This window comes from Xenopus laevis, chromosome 9_10S, assembly GCF_017654675.1.
Source record: "Xenopus laevis strain J_2021 chromosome 9_10S, Xenopus_laevis_v10.1, whole genome shotgun sequence".
Lineage (NCBI taxonomy): Eukaryota > Metazoa > Chordata > Amphibia > Anura > Pipidae > Xenopus > Xenopus laevis.
In genome coordinates this window covers 76,783,763-76,802,227 of record NC_054388.1, presented here as the reverse complement: position 1 = coordinate 76,802,227, position 18,465 = coordinate 76,783,763, and the positions used below count along the sequence as shown (strand labels likewise).

Sequence of the window (18,465 nt, the reverse complement as noted above, 5' to 3'; positions counted from 1 at the left end):
TTGAAAGTTTTGTGAGCTTATTGCTTACAGTACATCGTAATATTTACCTCCGCCCTTCAGCACCTCCAGTCTAGGTAATACATCACAGACATTCCATGTCAGAAGATGCATAGCGCTGGGATTTTGACCTGACTGGCATTTCCTCAGATAAATGTGCTACCTACTGTAGAATGTCCAATTAAACTATAGATAAATGTTTTTTTTTGTTCCTGTTGGAGCACTGCATTTTGGGTGTTTTGTATCAGACCCCTAATTCTCCTTTGTTTTGATGTTCCTGGCAAAAATTGACACCTTGTCATTTACATCTTCTGCCTGTTGTACATCTCTCGTTACCCACAGCAGTTTTATGTGTACTAGTTTTATATACAGCACTAGGTGCACAATTAGTGCTATAAAAATCTATACAGGCATACATACAGTGGAAACCTATTTGAATATGATTAATCACTTTGCTACTAAACACTTGAACAATATGTGGTAATTTAACCTTTTACATTATTTAAGGTGCCCAACTTTGGGCCATTTATCATGTAATATACACATGTAATATATAATCACATAGGCCAAACAGCTAGAGGTGCACCAAATGCACTTTTTTTTTAGATCCTACTAAATCCTGAATGCTACAGGAAGGATTTGGCCAAATCTGTAACCAAATCAAACACCTAATATGCATTTGCAAAATGACATATGGCTAGAGATAAAATGCACCTGCAGTACGCAGCAAGAATTTAAATGGATACAGTATCGAGAAAACATGATTTTTTTTTCCAAACGCATCAGTGCTGCTCCAGCAGAATTCTGCACTGAAATCGTTTGTTTTTTTTAATTTTGAAATTTAACATTGGGCTAGACATATTGTCAGTTTCCAAGGTGCCCTCAGGTCATGTGACTTGTGCTCTATAAACATCAGTCACTCTTTGCTGCTTCACTGCAAGTTGGAGGGATACCACCCCCCTTCCTTGCCTCCACAGCAGCCTATCAACAAACGAATAGGCAACTAACCAGCTAGTACCTCCCTGACACCTCTGCTGAAGAATTTATTTGCATTGTGAACGGTTCTCCCTAGCCCCACCTAATGGTAGACATGAAAATAGCACCCACGCTTGAAAACCCCTGCTTTTCCTGCTTGTGTGCTATTCCCATGTCTACTACTAGGAAGAAAGACCTAGGACGTGGTGAATTACAATGGGAAGAGGAGTAAACAAAGCAGTTCTATCCTGAAGTGCTGGCTCCTTCTCAAAGCTCAGAATCGGGCACAATGGTTGCCTCTACACCGCTAAAAAAAATAATTTGTTGGTTCAAGAATAACATTTTAAATGGTAGGGTGACTTATTTGCAATGTAAACTGTAATTTAGAAACAAAAAGTAAACCATACAAATCATGACAGAATCCCTTTAACAATTTCTTTATTCATCACATGATTTAAATGGTTGAGATAGGATTCAGCCAAGTCCAGAACCGAACCTGCGATTTGGTGCATCCCTACCAACATCGGTTTATGTGATTTAACCTCCAATCAATTTTAGGAGCTCTGAAGACACTGAGAGCTATAAGCCTTCTACTTCAGGGTGATGTAAATGGTTATATTATCAATTACAATTGACTATGCACTAAATCTGGGATTTCCTTTGACAGACAGATGAATAATAGATTTAGGTAAATCCATGTGTTTAGCCACATCATGGCCACTGCCTTTAACACTCTGGACAATGGAATTCAGCCAAATGTATTTTTCTATATTCGGATTTATCTTAAATCTGCATATGGCAATCAACATTCAGATTCAGTTTTGGTATTCGTCCAAATCCTTTGTGGAGGACTCCATAATTGGTCAAATCTAAAAATGATTCATTCAGTGCACTGTGAATTTCAATAGCGCATTGTCACTAGTATGTTGTGCTACTCTGATAAAATCAGAATGTATTCAAATATATTCAGTGTTATCATCTGTTTCATCCGTGTATGTATCTTTTTCTAGAATGTTTTGGTCCATAAAGAACATGTTCCTTTCTCTGCTCATTTAACTTTTATTGCCTGTATCAAAGGAAGTATTATTCAAGGAATTATCCATATAGATTAATACTCTGGCACCCACCCTGCAGTAGCCTTGTATCTAGCCTTGCCTCAGAACTAAATTAGACTATAAAACAATGATTGTGACACTCTGCTTGGCTTAATGGGTGTCTGAAATATAATTATAATTGACCCTACAGATTTTTACTCTGCACCTCAAACTGCCCCTCCCCCAAATACACACAGAAAGTTTCTTTTAATGCTCACTAGATGGCAGTAGGCATAAACAGGCAATATAGTTAAAGTCCCTATGTTGGAGTTATCGCTTCCATACTTAAGTTTCGGCATTTGAGGTTTTTCAGGAGGGGAATTGCTCATCACAAGTTGGTTTCTATAAATGGTAATAACAGGAAGAGAAGGTGGGAAGTGTACCATTAGCCTGATGGTTGATTCTTCAACATGCAGCTCAAAATCTGGAATCTCATTGGTTTAATATCTTATGTTATCCCCTGAATAAGGTGCCTGATACAACATACCCCTCTAACTGTCATATAGTTCCATCTGTAACTCTTTTGCTCCAATATTCTTTTAAGTATAAAGGTTACACTTGCAATGTACCCCCCATGGTGCTATTTTTCTGCTTATTACAAGCTGGAAATGGACATTATAAGGCATATTTACTAAAATATGTATTCTTCTCATTGAAACAAATTTACCTAACGCACAACCACAATGTGGCTTATTTTACTAAAAATTAAGAGCGACAATTTTACATGCGGGAAAAGTCACGGCAAAATCTAGCGACCGTTCAACTTACATATTGAAACAAATTTGTCCTAATTTGTAACCACGATGTGGCTTGATTTAATAAAAATTCGGAGCGACAATTGTACGTGCAGGCAAAAGTCACTAAAAAATTGAGCGACTATTAGAATTGTGCTGAATTGTCGCATTATCAACTGAAAGCAATTGTCCGTTGTCAACTGGAAACTTCAAATCATTCGGATTATTATCATGAAGGCAAAAACATCTTCCAACTGTTAAATGAACCATTTGCCATTGACTTTTACATTACATTGACAGGTTTTAGTTGGAGTATTTTCAGATTTGGATTTTTAGCAGCTTCAGAGCATAATAAATCTAAAAAAAAAAAATTAGTTTTTCTAAAGTCTGGACCAGAAAAATGTGAGACTTCATAAAGAGATAAATAAATGGCAAAGGACGGAAAATTCAAAATAGGAAGAAACCAACTATTAGTGAAGCAGTAGCCCAAGTATTTATAAAGTTAAAAGGACATGCATAAGCTTAACGCATTTTGTGCCAAGTATTTATAAGTTAAAAATACTTTATTAGGACATGCAAAAGCCTAACGCATTTCGTGGGGGAGGGCATTCATAATTTAGGGACTGAGATATGAAAGCTGAGCAGCAGCTACTGTATGACGGATTAACTTACTCCAAGCAGGAGAGAAACATATAGAAATTATTTCATAGGATATACTGTACATAGTCTTAGCAAAACTGAACAACAAATAAAAGGACAATGTTTTCTACAGAGCTGCACAATATGTTGGCGCTCTATAAATACATGTTAATAATACAAAGGGTCTGTTTCAGCTTCACTGCACCATCCAAATGTGTCTGCAATTTAAATTTCCAAGGCTTTTGCCACTGTCTATTACAGAGCTGCATAACTGGAGGCCTGCAAGACAAACTAGGCCCTCATAGGCATTTTATGGCCATAGACTTTCCAAAGGGTCTATGCACTGATTCATATGACATGATTTCATTATATAATTTAGCCCACAAATCCATGCAACAATGAATAGTTAGCTCACTGTGCAGAAAATTTTAGTCCTGGTTTAATATTTAATTTTACATTCATCCACAGTAAGGATGGAGAACCAATATAAAGGGCCTATTTATCAAGCCTCAAATTTTTCTGGTTCAGTTTTAAACAGATCTGAATTTTTGGAGGGGAAAAAAGCTTGATTTTTTATACATTTATTATGCTGCTAAACTGCTAAAAATCTGAAATACAACAACTAAAACCTGTTGAAATCATGTAGAAGTCAATGACAGATGGTCCCTTTAAAAATTGGAACATGTTTTTACCCTTCAGGGTTCTCAGTAGTTTCCGGCTCTTTGTGCTTGTTTTTGTTCGATAATCCGAATAATTGGAGTTTTTTGAGAATTTTCGGAGCCACAATTCACAAAAGTCACACAATTTCAACACTTCAACAGACGCTCGATTTTGTCAAGACTTTTTCTTGCACTGATTTTAAACAGAATAATTATTGGTAAATTAACGTCATTCAGATTTGGTCTAATTTTGTTTTTTAATTAAGTGAGAAAAAGTTGAGTTTTAGTAAACAACCCCCCAAAGAGAGAGAAATGTTAAGGCAGTTGTTTTCAGACTACTAGGACTTAACTTAAATTGTGTCCAGTGCATCAAAACAAACACAATTGCAAGTGAGAGTTTTGACGCAATTGCATCCAAAGTGGGAGAGGAGTGGGCATGGGGTCTTTTCTGTGACTTGCCTGTTATTATGACTTCTGCCATGATTCACTGTCCTATTGGCGCAGGCCACAGAGCAAACTATAGAACTACCACCCGCTTGAAGGTGGTGGTAGCTCCAGGGATCCCTGTGTCAGTAGGCACACAATTCATAAGTAGAGGAGGGATGGACACAGTGGTGCTGAGTACAAGTATAGGGAAGTGCTAGAAACATCTTTGGACCCAACCAATATGAATGGTGTCAACTCACACAACAAGTTGCATCTATGTTGCATGACAGTCATTGTGGTTGTGTTCATAAACAAACCTTATCCCTCTTTCTGATTGAGAACTGTCTTTCTTTACTCACTGACCTATGGACTCTGCTCATAATCTGCAGCAGTTAACAAGGAGGACAAGGACAGGTGCTGAGGCAAGGACATGGTGCTTCACAGCCCTAGCTCCCTCGAGACAGCAGGGCTCTGGACAGCTGCAGAGGATATTTTGTGACACAATAGCACCTGTTGGGGATACCTAACATAACCCTGAAGTAATGCAGAAGGTTTCCCTTGTGTATGACGGGTTACATCTCACATAGAGCAAAAAAAAAAAGTAAATTATACTTCAAATAAGCTTGGTCAATGTCAGGGTCAGCAAGTGGACTCGCAAAACAAAGTGTAGCTTGAAAGCCAATAATTAATCTTCCTCTGCAATTTGTGAGCATTAACTCTTTAAACAACTGCATGGCTTAGATACTGTGGTTTGCCATAACTGTTGATCATATTTGTAACCATAATGACCATCATCCTTAGATTGTGAATTTACTTTAGCCACTACAGGCACTATGCACCTGTCGCCTATCCCTAGTCTGTCCCCCCCACCGCCCACTTATTTACCACCCCCTACCCTCGTCATCAACACATTTGTTCATGCATGCATGCAGGGGCACTACAGAACTGTATTTATATATAGGCACCTGAGGGCTTTACAAAGAGTGGCAGCTAGTGCCGAAAAAATTCTCGAAACTCCGAAAAAATTCAAAGAATTTGTGAAATGAAGTCAATGGACATCCGAATAATTTTGACGTGCAACAATTTTGATACGTGACTTTTTTGACACAGCTAGTTTTTCCATAGCGAAATTTCGCTATATGGGAGAATTTATTCACCATGCATGGATTCGTGGTAAATTTCGCACTTTGCCAACTGCAAATGTAATAAATTCACCCATAGTGGCAGCCTATTTATTGAATTTAAATGTTTTTAAGAAAAAAATGTCCCCAGCCACCAGGAAATTACAGTCCAAATCCAGCAGCGGGGCTTGGGAGGGTGAGGGGGTACATGCACTTTCGTAGAGTGTCACTGGTGGAAATGCAACAGGAAGTGATGTCACACATTGTCTCTGCACATGCACAGTTGCTGAGGGGGAGCACTTAGGTCCAGTGGCACCAGACCAAAATACAGCACTGGGGATCTAGTAATATCCCCAACAAGTATGTAGTTTCCAACAGTCAGACACGGCTCTCTGATATAAGAAAACAATCAGGCAGGATCCTTTGAGCACTTTTGTAATTTACATATATCTTTTATTTTAAGGGATTTTTGAGGTTTTAGCAATTTAGCAATTTTAGACTACTAATAACTTGAAGCTTAACAGCTCTCTTTAAATGTCAGCTTGTCCATGATCCTTACTGAGGGGCACATTTACTTAGCTCGAGTGAAGGATTAGAATAAAAAATACTTTGAATTTCGAAGTATTTTTTTGGATACTTCGACCTTCGAATACGACTTCGAATCAAACGATTTGAACTAAAAATCGTTCGACTATTCGACCATTCGATAGTCGAAGTACTGTCTCTTTAAAAAAACTTCGACCGCCTTCTTCGCCACCTAAAACCTACCGAGCATCAATGTTAGCCTATGGGAAAGGTCCCCATAGGCTTTCTAGCCAATTTGGGATCGAAGGAAAATCGTTCGATAAATGGATTAAAATCGTTCGATCGATGGATTAAAATCCTTCGAATGGTTCAATTCGAAGAATTTAATTGTTCGATCGAATGATTTTTCCTTCGATCCCAAATTGGCTGGAAAGCCTTTTGTTCGATCGCAGGAAATGCGGTAAATCCTTCGACTTCGAAGTCGAAGGATTTTACTTTGACGGTCGAATATCGAGGGTTAATTAACCCTCGATATTTGACCCATAGTAATGTGCCCCTATGTGTGCTGACTCTTATTGAGCCTAAAGTCTGCTATTAGCAAGATATAAATGCAAATATCTCAGAAACTGCTAAGAATAAAATATGAATGTAAATTGCAAAAGTGCTCAGAGAAAACACCATTGTTTTTGCATCATTTAATTTCCTCAGAGTGCTGTTATTGTAGGCTTGATTCCTATTATTGTTTTTTTATTATTTGCAATTACAGTACCCAAATGGTATATTGTAGAGGTAATATATACAAAATAATAAGTACATGTACATAGTGTTGTATGGGCAGCCTTTGGAGCTGTGGCAAATAAACACCTTGCCTTGGGCCTTATAAAATCATAATTCAGCACAGAACTCAAAATCGTCCAATAAAAATTGTTGTAGAATAAACCTATCACTGCTTGAGCTCTAGTCGTTTTATTGATTTTTTTTGCACTAATATGTCACTTTGTCAATACATTTCTCCCCATGGAGTTAGCGTGTAGGGAAAAATCGATAAATGATGTTTTCCAGCATAGTTTCAGATGTTGACTTGTTTGTGCATGTGATCATTCTAAAATGCTTTAAAAAAAGCTCTGTCAAGTCTTAGGTAGTCTAATAGTTAGTAATAACTTAATTTTAAAATATAGTATTTAGAGTATTCGGGTGTGAGGTGTGTGCGGGTGTTTTACAGAGCTAAGCAGTCTACAGCTTGTGTGTGTGTGTGTGTACACACGTACACATATGACCATTTAATTATCCTTCCTGATATTCTATTATAACCCGTCATTATCATTCCCATTAACCAACACTGTAGGGAAACCCATTTTGTACAGCTTTAATGAAATATCGATGATGAAATGTCTACAAGATGTACTTGTTCCAAGGTTCTCAGCTGGTCTCATACAAATCTCTATTTTCTATCTGAAGACAATCGGAGCCACTGCTGGTATAGAAGAGTACATATAACTTTGCATTTACATTCAGAGGTCTCAGTCATTGACTTCTGCCATATGGATTCAAGAGTGCAAATGCACGTGTTTCCACATTCACATCACACTTGCAGCATAAAGGCCATACAAGAATAATCTTAATAGATTTAAGCAGAGTTCAGAATAACTGTTCAGCGAGTTTGCAATTGATCCTCAGCATTCAGCTCAGATTCAGCTGCAAACAGTTATGACCCATGTGCCCTCCCTTAAGTCACTGATTGGTTACTGTCTGGTAACCAATGAGTGGAAACCAAGAGAGCTGCAAAACAGGAAGTAGTGTTCTGGCCATTATGTTAGACATCAATCATTCCAGCCTTGATATATGACATTTTTGGCTAACTAACTATATTGGAAACAGTTTTTATTTTGCACATACTATCTATTTACCCAGTTTATATTCTTATACTGAACAATTTGTTCAAATGCTACAATAGGATAATTGTTATATATCAAATGACATGGGTTAGTTGCCAACCCTGACAATTTAAAAAACAGAAAAATCTTCAAGACTAGATATTCCTGTATTACTTCATATACTTAGATACTCTCAAATTCTTCTTCCAGAGGGACCATTTAAACAATTGACTGCTTGCAAAGGTAATTAGTAAGGTCCCAAGCAAAAAAAATTACATACTAAAGAGGTATAGAACAAAAGGTTGAATAAACACACAAGAAATAAAAAATGACTGCAAATTATTTTAAAATACACGTATGGGGCCTGTGATCCAGAATGCTCGGGACCTGGGATTTTCCAGATAACAGATCTTTCTGTAATTTAGATCTCCATCACCTTAATTCTACTAGAAAATCATGTACATATGAAATAGGCTGGTTTTGTTTCCAATAAGGATTGATTATATCTTAGTTGGGATTAAAGTACAAGGTTATGTTTTATAATTACAGAGAAAATGGAAATCATTTTTAACAATTTTAATTATTTGGATAAAATTGAGTCTATGGGAGAAGGCCTTTCGGAGCTTTCTGGTGAACAGGTTTCCAGATGATGTATCCCATACCTGCACCATTGTCCATATCATGCAGAAATAACAACAATTAGTAGGATGTAAAATATAAAATTCTTAGGGAATTTAGAAATATTTGAATATAAAGAATCTATTTCCCTTAATGTCAATAATAAAGAGAAAACAGAATTTTAAAATTGGACTCGACCTGCTAAAATGTACAGGATCCCACATTGAGACAGAAGGATGTGTTAATGGTATTCAGACACTCGGGCCAGAATGTGGTTCAGTAGATGACAGAGAACATGACAGAGTGTGAACCCTACAGCTCAACAAGGGCATATTCTCAGCAAGCGTGTGTGTTGCTTTTTTAAAAAAGATCAAAACCAAAACTGGTCTCAGCTGAAAGAAAATAGTGGAACATTCCCAATGTCTAAAACGCTCTGTGATCTGATCAGTCACTAACCAACAGTGTGGAATCACAGATTCTGATGCCTGCTCTGGGAAACATACCTACAATATAATGAGCTCAGTTTTATTCTGAGCATTGTTTTGACTTGGGAAATAAATATTCTCTGACACAGCTCCCTATATGACATTTACTTTGTGAATTGTAGGTAGCGGTTGACTGCACTTTGGCCTTAAATGGGGCACTGGAATCTAAAAGAAATGTATTTTTTTCTTCCTTTTTTTTACATTAACAGGCAATGTGCATACCTGATCAGTAAATATTAATAAAAAAAAAACAAAAAAGCAACTGTGCATCATGTGCATTAAAAATGTTGCCACTCACAGACATATTTCAGCAAACGAACTGCAGAGGTTTTATCCAACACACAGCTGTTTTTAAAATGTGTACTCTTTCAAGAAGGACTTGGTGAGACATCCCAGTTCTTCTGAGGCAAATGGCCTTCATTAAGTCTCAACTGAATGGAAGCAGTAAGGTACAGAACAGATGCCATCCTTCTTTTGGGCCATGACTTGGAATGATGTTGAGTTTGGCAGCAGGGAACATTGTGACTTTATCCAGGTTAACACAGAAGCGTCTTGCCACTTACAGTACCTTTACCCAACACCTGTGGACTTGACAAGGTCCCGTAGCTATTATTTTTAATATTTTTCCTTTAAGAAAGAAAGAGAGTAGGGCTGAAAGGGGTTTCTTAATCCCAAATTAAACTACCACACCACCCACAGCACTGGGCAGAGGTATAGCAACCCTTTTTGTTTTTCAAGAAATATATTAATGCTAAACCTCATAGTAAAGGAGAAGTGGGATGTGTAGACTCCATTTATCTACAGCTTTAGCTTGGAGAAAAGGTAGCCTACCCACTAAAGAGAGACTATTTGTAGCACCCTTCTCCAGTATCAAATGGGGATTATATTGAGAATGAAAAAAATATTTATTATGCCTTCAAGGTACTGGTTTATAAACTTTTTGTATATGACTCTTTACAATCCCATTATTAATTCGGACATTCCATTCTACCTTTTTTTTTTTTTTATTGTAGAAGCCCTCTGTTGTAGTTCTATGAGTGTCAAGTATATCTAATTAGCAAACCCTAAATAATAACCCTTCAGAGTGGGATCTCCCTTGCAATTTGGAAATCACTGATTTTTTTTCTTTGAATACTTCTATAAACACAGAGAACCTTATGTATTTATATTACTGCTGACCCATAATTTTAACATATGACTGTGAGCTGTTAGATAAAGCAGTTCTGTAAGTACAGGGAATTTCTTCCTATATATGTGCAACGTACCTTGACTTTTTTTTTTACAGATTACTGGTGAGAGAGGTTTATGCCTTTGTTAAGCAGAATGTTTGTTATGACTGTGATTTGTAAGTAGAAGTGATGGCTTAATGGGGAATTAAAAATCATAATAACAGGATTATGATATGCATCACTTCACTTGTTTGCTGCCGGCTCTGCCTGGGAATTCTCATGGGAATTCTCTGAGCAAAATCGTCTGATGTGCAAAAACCAATAACTAAGCATCATCCACTCAGCCTGGAACTATCACAGTCTGTGGTTATAAAGGAGTTCTAATATCCAAATGAGCAATCACGTCACATTTAAAGTAACTTTTGCCTTTAGAGTAAAATGTTTACGCTCTCCTTATAGAATCCATTAGGTGATATAGACATGATCATTAGTCATTCATTTATTCTAAGAAAAAAGTGCCTTACTCTCTTTTATACTTTCCTGCAAAGTAACAGAGCACCATCCTTAATGTGTTAATCCAATAGGAATCTGCAAGATGCCATCAACTTGAGTTAGAATGAGTGCCCCCCTTTCCTCAGCCTTTGTCTGATTCTACATTAAATAAAAGAAAAGATTTTTAGTAAGGATTCCACTGACAGGCAATAGGCACACGATACAGTGACAGCCCCTGGGAAGCCTGATTGGTCTGTGTGTGCACTGATGTTACAAGCAAAACAGAGTGGCTTCTGTGAGCTCTGAAAATAGCAACAAGTGCTGCCCAGTTCAGCTCAGCTGTAGTCCCACTGCCCTCGTGCCTCAGCCAAAGCCCCCTTGCAGCACAAACTTCAGTGGAGCTGAGGGTCAGCTCAGCAGCATTTTTGGGCTTCATGATGTTGGAAGTTTATTTTAAGATGTCACTTGATTTTATCCAGGACTCTACATTCAGCTTTAACAGGGAAGAAACAAGAAGTGGATATTAAGCACTTGGTTACCCTCATGGTGAGTAGAATATCCTTGCACATTTTACATTTAAATACAATTGCCTCCTGTTGGATAAAACAAGAATTCCAGTGGGGAACACCCTCTTCTGCTCTCTACAATTACAACTTTGCATTTTCATATATGAAATTCATTCAACAAAACCCCTGTCTTCTGTTAAAGCTTGTTTTTATTATATGGAACAATCATCCATGACACTTTACTTTTATACATAGTACCTTGATTGATGTTCTGCAGCATGTTGTGCATCTAAATGTACAATATACAATATAAACTTGATAATAGTACTGTGGATGAAATTTGACAAACAGCAGTTCATCACTGTGAATCTTTCCTTGTCCTGCATAAGTTGCAGCACTGGGGTTTTTTTTTTATTACAGGGCACTTTAAAAAGACCTGCCATACTGCCACTGCATTCTGAATGTGCAACACTGCAACAGACACACAATGCAAGCAACACCACTGTTCTTCTTGCAGGTTTCTGCACTTAGATAGTTCAGCCCTTATTGTTTTGCATATCCGCTAACCATAATGAAAAGTGTATTTGTATTGTAGTTATAATGGTATACAGTGTCAGTAAACAGTTGACAACAACGCCTGTTTCATTTATAAACCAAAACTAAACTCCAGCATGCACTACTGTAATACACACCTAACATTAAATTTGGGTAACCATTTTAACATTGCTATCTACCCTTTAATTGCATTATATTTCTATGTTCAGCTGTTTTATTTTGATTGTATTTGCTGTATGTACTGAAATGTAATGCTGAAAAAAGTAAGAAAACGCAGAAGCCTGGCAGCTCCAACCTTACTCATAAGTATAAATACAACAATGAAGGGATCCAGTAAAAAGAATCTTTGCTCAGTGAAAATGCTGTTGTTGTCAAGTTTGATCACATGCATTCTGTATGGTGCTAAGCCCTATTAACACACATTTACAAATGCAATTCACCATTTTTTTACCAACCGTTACAGTATCATTGCAGCCACAAGGGGTGGCTGTGTATGACACAACTGCACCCCATACATCAAAATTAATGCAATCTATACGCATCTTGATGAATGTGATTGCCATCATTTCCATATCTCCGAGTCAATGAAGTCTGCTTGATTCTTTAGGCATAATTCTGCTGCACATAATGAAAAAGCCGATAGTGAGAAACGTTGCATTACCGCCAGCTCGAAGGTGGCAGAAGCTCCAGGGTTCCTCCGCATCAGTAGGTGCAATTGCGCATGATTCAGGAACAGAGTTGCATTAAGTGGGTACCAGAAAAGTTGTGGAGCTCCAGACATACATGCAATACCTATTTCTGGGGAGCCCTGTGCCATTGATTTATTTCATAGCATTCATTTTTTATACCTACGATTATAATTCTTGACCCTTGATTTCACATTTGTGTAGAAAAGCTGGAGGATGCAGTAACTTTATTTCTCATGTACCACCACAACAGTAAGACAGATGATACTTAACCTTCTGACTTTGAAATGACTGCAGCAATGTCCACAGCACTTTTATTGCAGCCAAAATTAGAGAAGCTGATGCTTTTGTTATTCTTTCTATTTTCAACCCTTTTTAAAGGGTCACTGTGCATCTAGGATAGAGAGTAGCAGTTGAACAACAAGCATTCATTAAGCACTCTTCACTTGCCCTTGTGATCTTAAATGAGTCCTTGGATGTCTAGCAAACTCATATTTTAGTAAAATAAAGAATTGAATTGACTATTGTGTTTTAAAATGGGAGTGAAGTCTACAAAAAAATCAACCACTGTGCACTACAGATCTCCAAAAACGTGGCCCAAATGTAATTATACATACGTATAACATGCCCACCAGCCTTATATTTGTCATTTTGCTGTTTTTTAACATTGGAAGATTACTGTGCAATTATTTTGGCTTGCCAATAATTCAAAAGTTTAATGCCTCTTTTTCTAGTGAAGAAAGGACAGATGAATTGCCCTCTTGCATAGGAATACTGCAATGGTAGTATTGACAATGACACAACGCAAGTGCTTTCTGTCTAGCATCTTTTTATGAACACATTCAGTTTTGCTTCTTGTGCTGCTCCTACTCTCTGAGGCCCATGATTTATATCTCAAAAATATTTTCAGGACTCCATGTCATGATTTACCATATAAGATTACCAGATTTTCAATAGGTCACACCTATAAAAATCCAGTGCTCTGCGAAAATAAGGGTACTTCTACCTTTTGTGAGACAGAAAATAGGGACACTCTTGAGCAAATACCAGCAGGTGGGGACCTGGGGAACAAGATCCTGAAATGATGACTGATAGGAACTCTAACCCAGTATCTAGTAGTGGTAAATTAAAAGAAACTAAACTTGTTGAAATGTTTTCCCACTCAACCAATTTGCTTCTTTAAGTCAGCTGTTTTTCTGTAAAGATATGCTCTAGGCTGGAGGAGAGCTGACAATTGCAACATTGTTTCAAGAATCGGAACCAGCAGTGCAGAAAACTGCATACAGTAACAATTACATTTGCAAATTACTTTAAAACCACTGAAATGTTTAATAAACACATAGCAGAAAATTACTTAGGAAGTTTATTTAATTGTGAACACACACAAAAAGTCATTTTTGGATGGGCAATAGGGATGGGCGAATTTGACTAGTTTCGCCAAAAATTTGTTGCCGGCGAAATGTCGCTGACGCCCATTAAAGTCTATGGGCAACAAAACTTTTTTGACGCGCGTCTTTTTTTTTTTTGACGCATGCCGCCATACAAGTGTATGGGCGTCTATTCCGTGGCGAAACAAGGTGAAATAATTCGCCCATCCCTAATAGGCAACAACAACGACCATTTCATAATTGTTGGTTCCAGGTAAAGTTTTTCGTACCGTGTTAGCCAGTTGAAAAAGTTATAACTTTTGATATAAAGCATAACAAAAGTGGTGTAAAGGGGATTCCTTTATTAACTGACCAAAGGTGGCCGTACACTATTAGATCCATTTGTTTGGCAAAGTCGCCAAATGAGCGGATCTTAACCTGATATGCCCACCAACGGCTGGGCAATATTGGTTTAATCCGAGCGTTTGGCCCTGGGGCCGAACAATTGAGTTGCAATGCTGTGAATGGGTGCCGATGGGTTGCAGGACCACATCAACTAGCCGACGCAGTCCTGGATCGAAGAAAAAATCAAACTTTCCTGATCGATATTTGCCTGATTTTTTGGCCTGATATTGATCGGGGGCCTGTCGGGAGCCCCCACACACGGGCAGATAAGATGCCGAATCGGTCTAAAGGACAGATATCAGCAGCTTTAATCTGCCCGTGTTTGGCCACCTTAAGATTGTGTTGGTTATTGGCTAACTACGATTGGTGTTGGTTCTGATCTATGGGCCAAGCTAATTTACTGTCCAGATTTACAAATTGCTGATATTTTATGCACTAGACTAGAAGCCTGCTTCTGAATTCTTCTTCCATGACCACTATATGTCTCTGGCTTATTCAAACAGGCCCACTATAACCAGGCATGCTAGGTAGAAACAGAGAACCCCAGGACTATAGTATAAAGAGTTAACCATCCAACATGTGTATTATAGGCAATAAACATTCCCAGGCATCTCATATATCATCCACCCTCCCTCTGTATAAAGTCTGTCCTCCACTTTACAATCCAACAAATGCATTTTATGTATGGTGCGTGAGTAGGTAGTTGCCTTCATTTTGTTCTATATGACAAGAAAAGTCTGATAAATGCAATTCACAATTGTAATGAAAGTAGTAATGACTGTTACATTTAAGATGTATGTTTATTATTCTGGGATTTCACAGTAAAGCCATGAATAGGGGATGATGGACCATATTAAGCAGTTTATAATGAGCTTGTTTAAATAGCCGCTGATAGAAGATTTCTTTTTTAATGAGTCTTTCAGCCCTGTGATTTGCTGTCCTAACATGTGAGCTCCACATCACAGCCACCATGGGGTTCTTTTCATGAAAAAGGCTTTTGCAGCAGATGTAAAAGACACAGTGCACTTATACAAATCTGATTAAATAGAAAGGCCCAGATGCCTCACATTTCCCCTGCAGTTGCTATAAAAAGGAACATTTTTAGTCATCTTAAATTAGCTCATGTTTACAATACAATATAAATATCTGGTTCTTCTCTTTTGATGGTTAGAAAGGGCGAATGCAGTCATATCCTCCTCCTTCTAATACAACACTGTTACAGACTGTTCCATATATTTGTAGGGTTCCCAGATTATTTCATGATTTATGAAATGTGCCATGTTTATTTTAGGCATGAATATTCATATCTGGGTTAAGCTTAATTCATGTGTATGTGCAAACCATAATCCTTTATTATATCAAACCTTAATTTACAGTCTGAATAAAAAAATCCATTCTGAATAATCAATTTCTTCTTACAATACACAAAAGCCATGAATATCCTGTAAATGATATCCTTATAAATGGCTCTTCATGATGTCATCAGTTATAAACAGAGGTTAGTGACGTCATTTTGGTCACATGGCTCAGTAAAACGTGTATATTGAAATAAATAAAATACCCCTTGATGGGAAATATGAGGATAATAGAAGTAACCTTTGAGTTCCATGACCTGTATACTGTCATGGAACTCCTTGGTGACTTATCCATGTGTTTTACATTAGGGGGTACTTTATTCACTATTTAATTGTTTTACACACTCAAAGCTTCCATCACATTTCATTGGAGATGTTGCATTATGACGTGCATGAAAATACCTTGATTGAATCATTAATTAGGCCAGGGCAATATAAATCACAGCTAAATCATATCTTCAATTCTTGTTTTAGAGTGAATTCCTCTTGGCTTCCAGAAAAAAAGGAGTCTCATGCATGATGAAGAGCTGGGAAGTGTAAACATCCAGAATGCATCTAGAAGACCATTTGAACAGATTTTTGGAATTTCTGCTCAAAAGAGGACTTTTGCTATTACTGGTCCATCTCAAAACTATTGCTGCTTGCCCAAAGAGCTGCCAGTGCTCTGACACTAATGGAGCCACAGTTGTTCACTGTAGCTCCAGAGATCTGGAAGAAATCCCCATAGACTTCCCAATGGACACAGTGTCCCTCAAACTGGATGCCAATAAGATCCATCAAGTGCCAAACAATGCATTTAAGGACCTGAATTATCTCCAAGAGTTGGACCTGTCTAGGAATTCAATTGAGAAAATAGAGTTGGCGGCTTTTAAAGGGGTGTCAGAGGGTCTAAAGCTTTTGGATTTATCTGGAAATCAGATTCACACTATTCCTAAGGAAGCCTTGGCTAAACTTAGAGCCAAAGTTCGGCTTTCCAATAACCCATGGCACTGCGATTGCAACCTTCAAGAGATGCTGAGGGAACTCATATTAGACCCAGGCACAGTAAATGAAATTTTCTGTCATACATCTGTTAGGGAGGAATATGTTGGGAAGCCCTTAATCCAGGTTTTAGACTCTGGCATAAACTTTTGCAACATTCATAACAAAACCACAGATATTGCTATGTTTATTACCATGTTTGGTTGGTTTGCAATGGTGATAACCTATGTAGTGTACTATGTGAGACACAACCAAGAGGATGCTAGGAGGCACCTGGAGTACCTCAAGTCATTGCCCAGTACACAGATAGCCAAAGACTTTGATACTATTAGCACTGTGCTTTAAAAATGGATAACTTCACAGGCAGTGAACATATATAAATATATATATATTCTTCTGGAATCTGTGTCAGTACTCTGAAATGGGAAAAAATTTATAATAGGCTAACTATAACAGAACTAAATATCGAATACATTATTTCTAACATCTGTTAATGAGTAAAAGTCGTCAAGGTTAAACTCACTGCATTCATATGATGTTAAAGAAACTAGATTTATAGACCTATAAAAACATGTTATTCCACTTTTAAATCTAAATTACTTGAGTACAGGGGTGCTTCGCCAATGAGGCGAGTTGAGGCTGTCGCCTCAGGCGGCAGCGCCCCTCTAGGTACCAGGGGCAGCAAAAATGCTGCTCCTGGTACTTTAAGAGCGAATTTCCGGGGGAGGGGGGGCAGCAGCAATTGCTGCTGCCTCAGGCGGCAGAGGGGCCAGGATCGCCCCTGCTTGAGTATGACATTGGATTAGGACATTGGGAATTCATGGGTTTCATTATTGTTTTTTGATGCCTGAATCAGTTGCCAGGTGCATTCTTAGGATTTGTCTTGGCTCCAAATATCTACCTGGACCTGAGATATTGGTATTGCATATTGCAAGAGAAATATGGGTGTAATCTGTCCACCTGTTCACCCCATTGTTAAAACTTTTGTGTATTGTACAGAGAATATATGCTACAGTACAAAGTAAAAATGTTACCTGGGTGAGCATGTTCATGGTTAAAATTCTATTTCCTTTGAGAAACAGATATGTGTAATTCTACGAAGTAAATACATGAGTGAAAATAAATCTCTGTCCCAGGAGAGTCTTCACTGACCTAAAGTCATAACCCGATTGCCAGAGAACAGAAACAGTTTGGGTCCTTTATAAGAAATGTGTTTCTAAGGTATAATGCATAAACATATGAATTTCTAACGCTTCACTAGAATTTTGTATTAAGAGAGGTTAGGTTGTAAAGAGAAATTTGCATTTCTTGGAATACTTGTCCGCAAATGGCAGCACTACCCCATCTGTAGGGTGCAACATTAAATGCCTTTTGTATGGCCAGTCCACCCTGACTCATTACATATTTCAGGGAAGTGAATAGGAGGTGTAGTCTGAAGAACTACCATCCTAATGAATTTCAAGCAGTTGTAAGATTGCACAATATTCAGTGGAAAATGACCCTCTCTAGACATAGGATAATGGTTGAACAGCAACTAAACTGAACAACCAAATTCGTTGTGCATGGCTGGCAAAACTGAGAGACTGATAATGTTTGTTTGCTATGGGATAGTCTGCACTGGAGCTTTAGTCCATGGATATGATACAACTGTCCTTTTTTGTGTGCTCACTGGCCTATGCACCACTACTGTATATTCAAGATACATGGAGTGATTTAGCTGGAGGTCGTCGCCTTCCCGCAGTGATGATTTTCAGCTAAGTTGTTTAGGACACCTTATTTTTTTTAATGTGAATCTATATTCT

At 37.8% G+C, this 18,465-nt stretch overlaps 1 protein-coding gene across 1 annotated transcript; it reads left to right on the top strand.

Annotated features, from left to right (window-relative positions):
• The first annotated feature begins 10,991 nt into the window (after positions 1-10,991).
• On the top strand, positions 10,992-17,330 carry lrrc3.S (leucine rich repeat containing 3 S homeolog). Its single transcript, XM_018237863.2, has 2 exons — positions 10,992-11,354; positions 16,157-17,330. The coding sequence occupies exon 2, from the start codon at positions 16,232-16,234 to the stop codon at positions 17,006-17,008; it is 777 nt and encodes a 258-aa protein (XP_018093352.1). The 5' UTR covers positions 10,992-11,354; positions 16,157-16,231; the 3' UTR covers positions 17,009-17,330.
• Positions 17,331-18,465: the final 1,135 nt, after the last annotated feature.

Bases quoted from the DNA above. Each gene is read 5' to 3' on its own strand.
- lrrc3.S (XM_018237863.2), top strand. From the start codon at position 16,232: ATGCATCTAGAAGACCATTTGAACAGATTTTTGGAATTTCTGCTCAAA.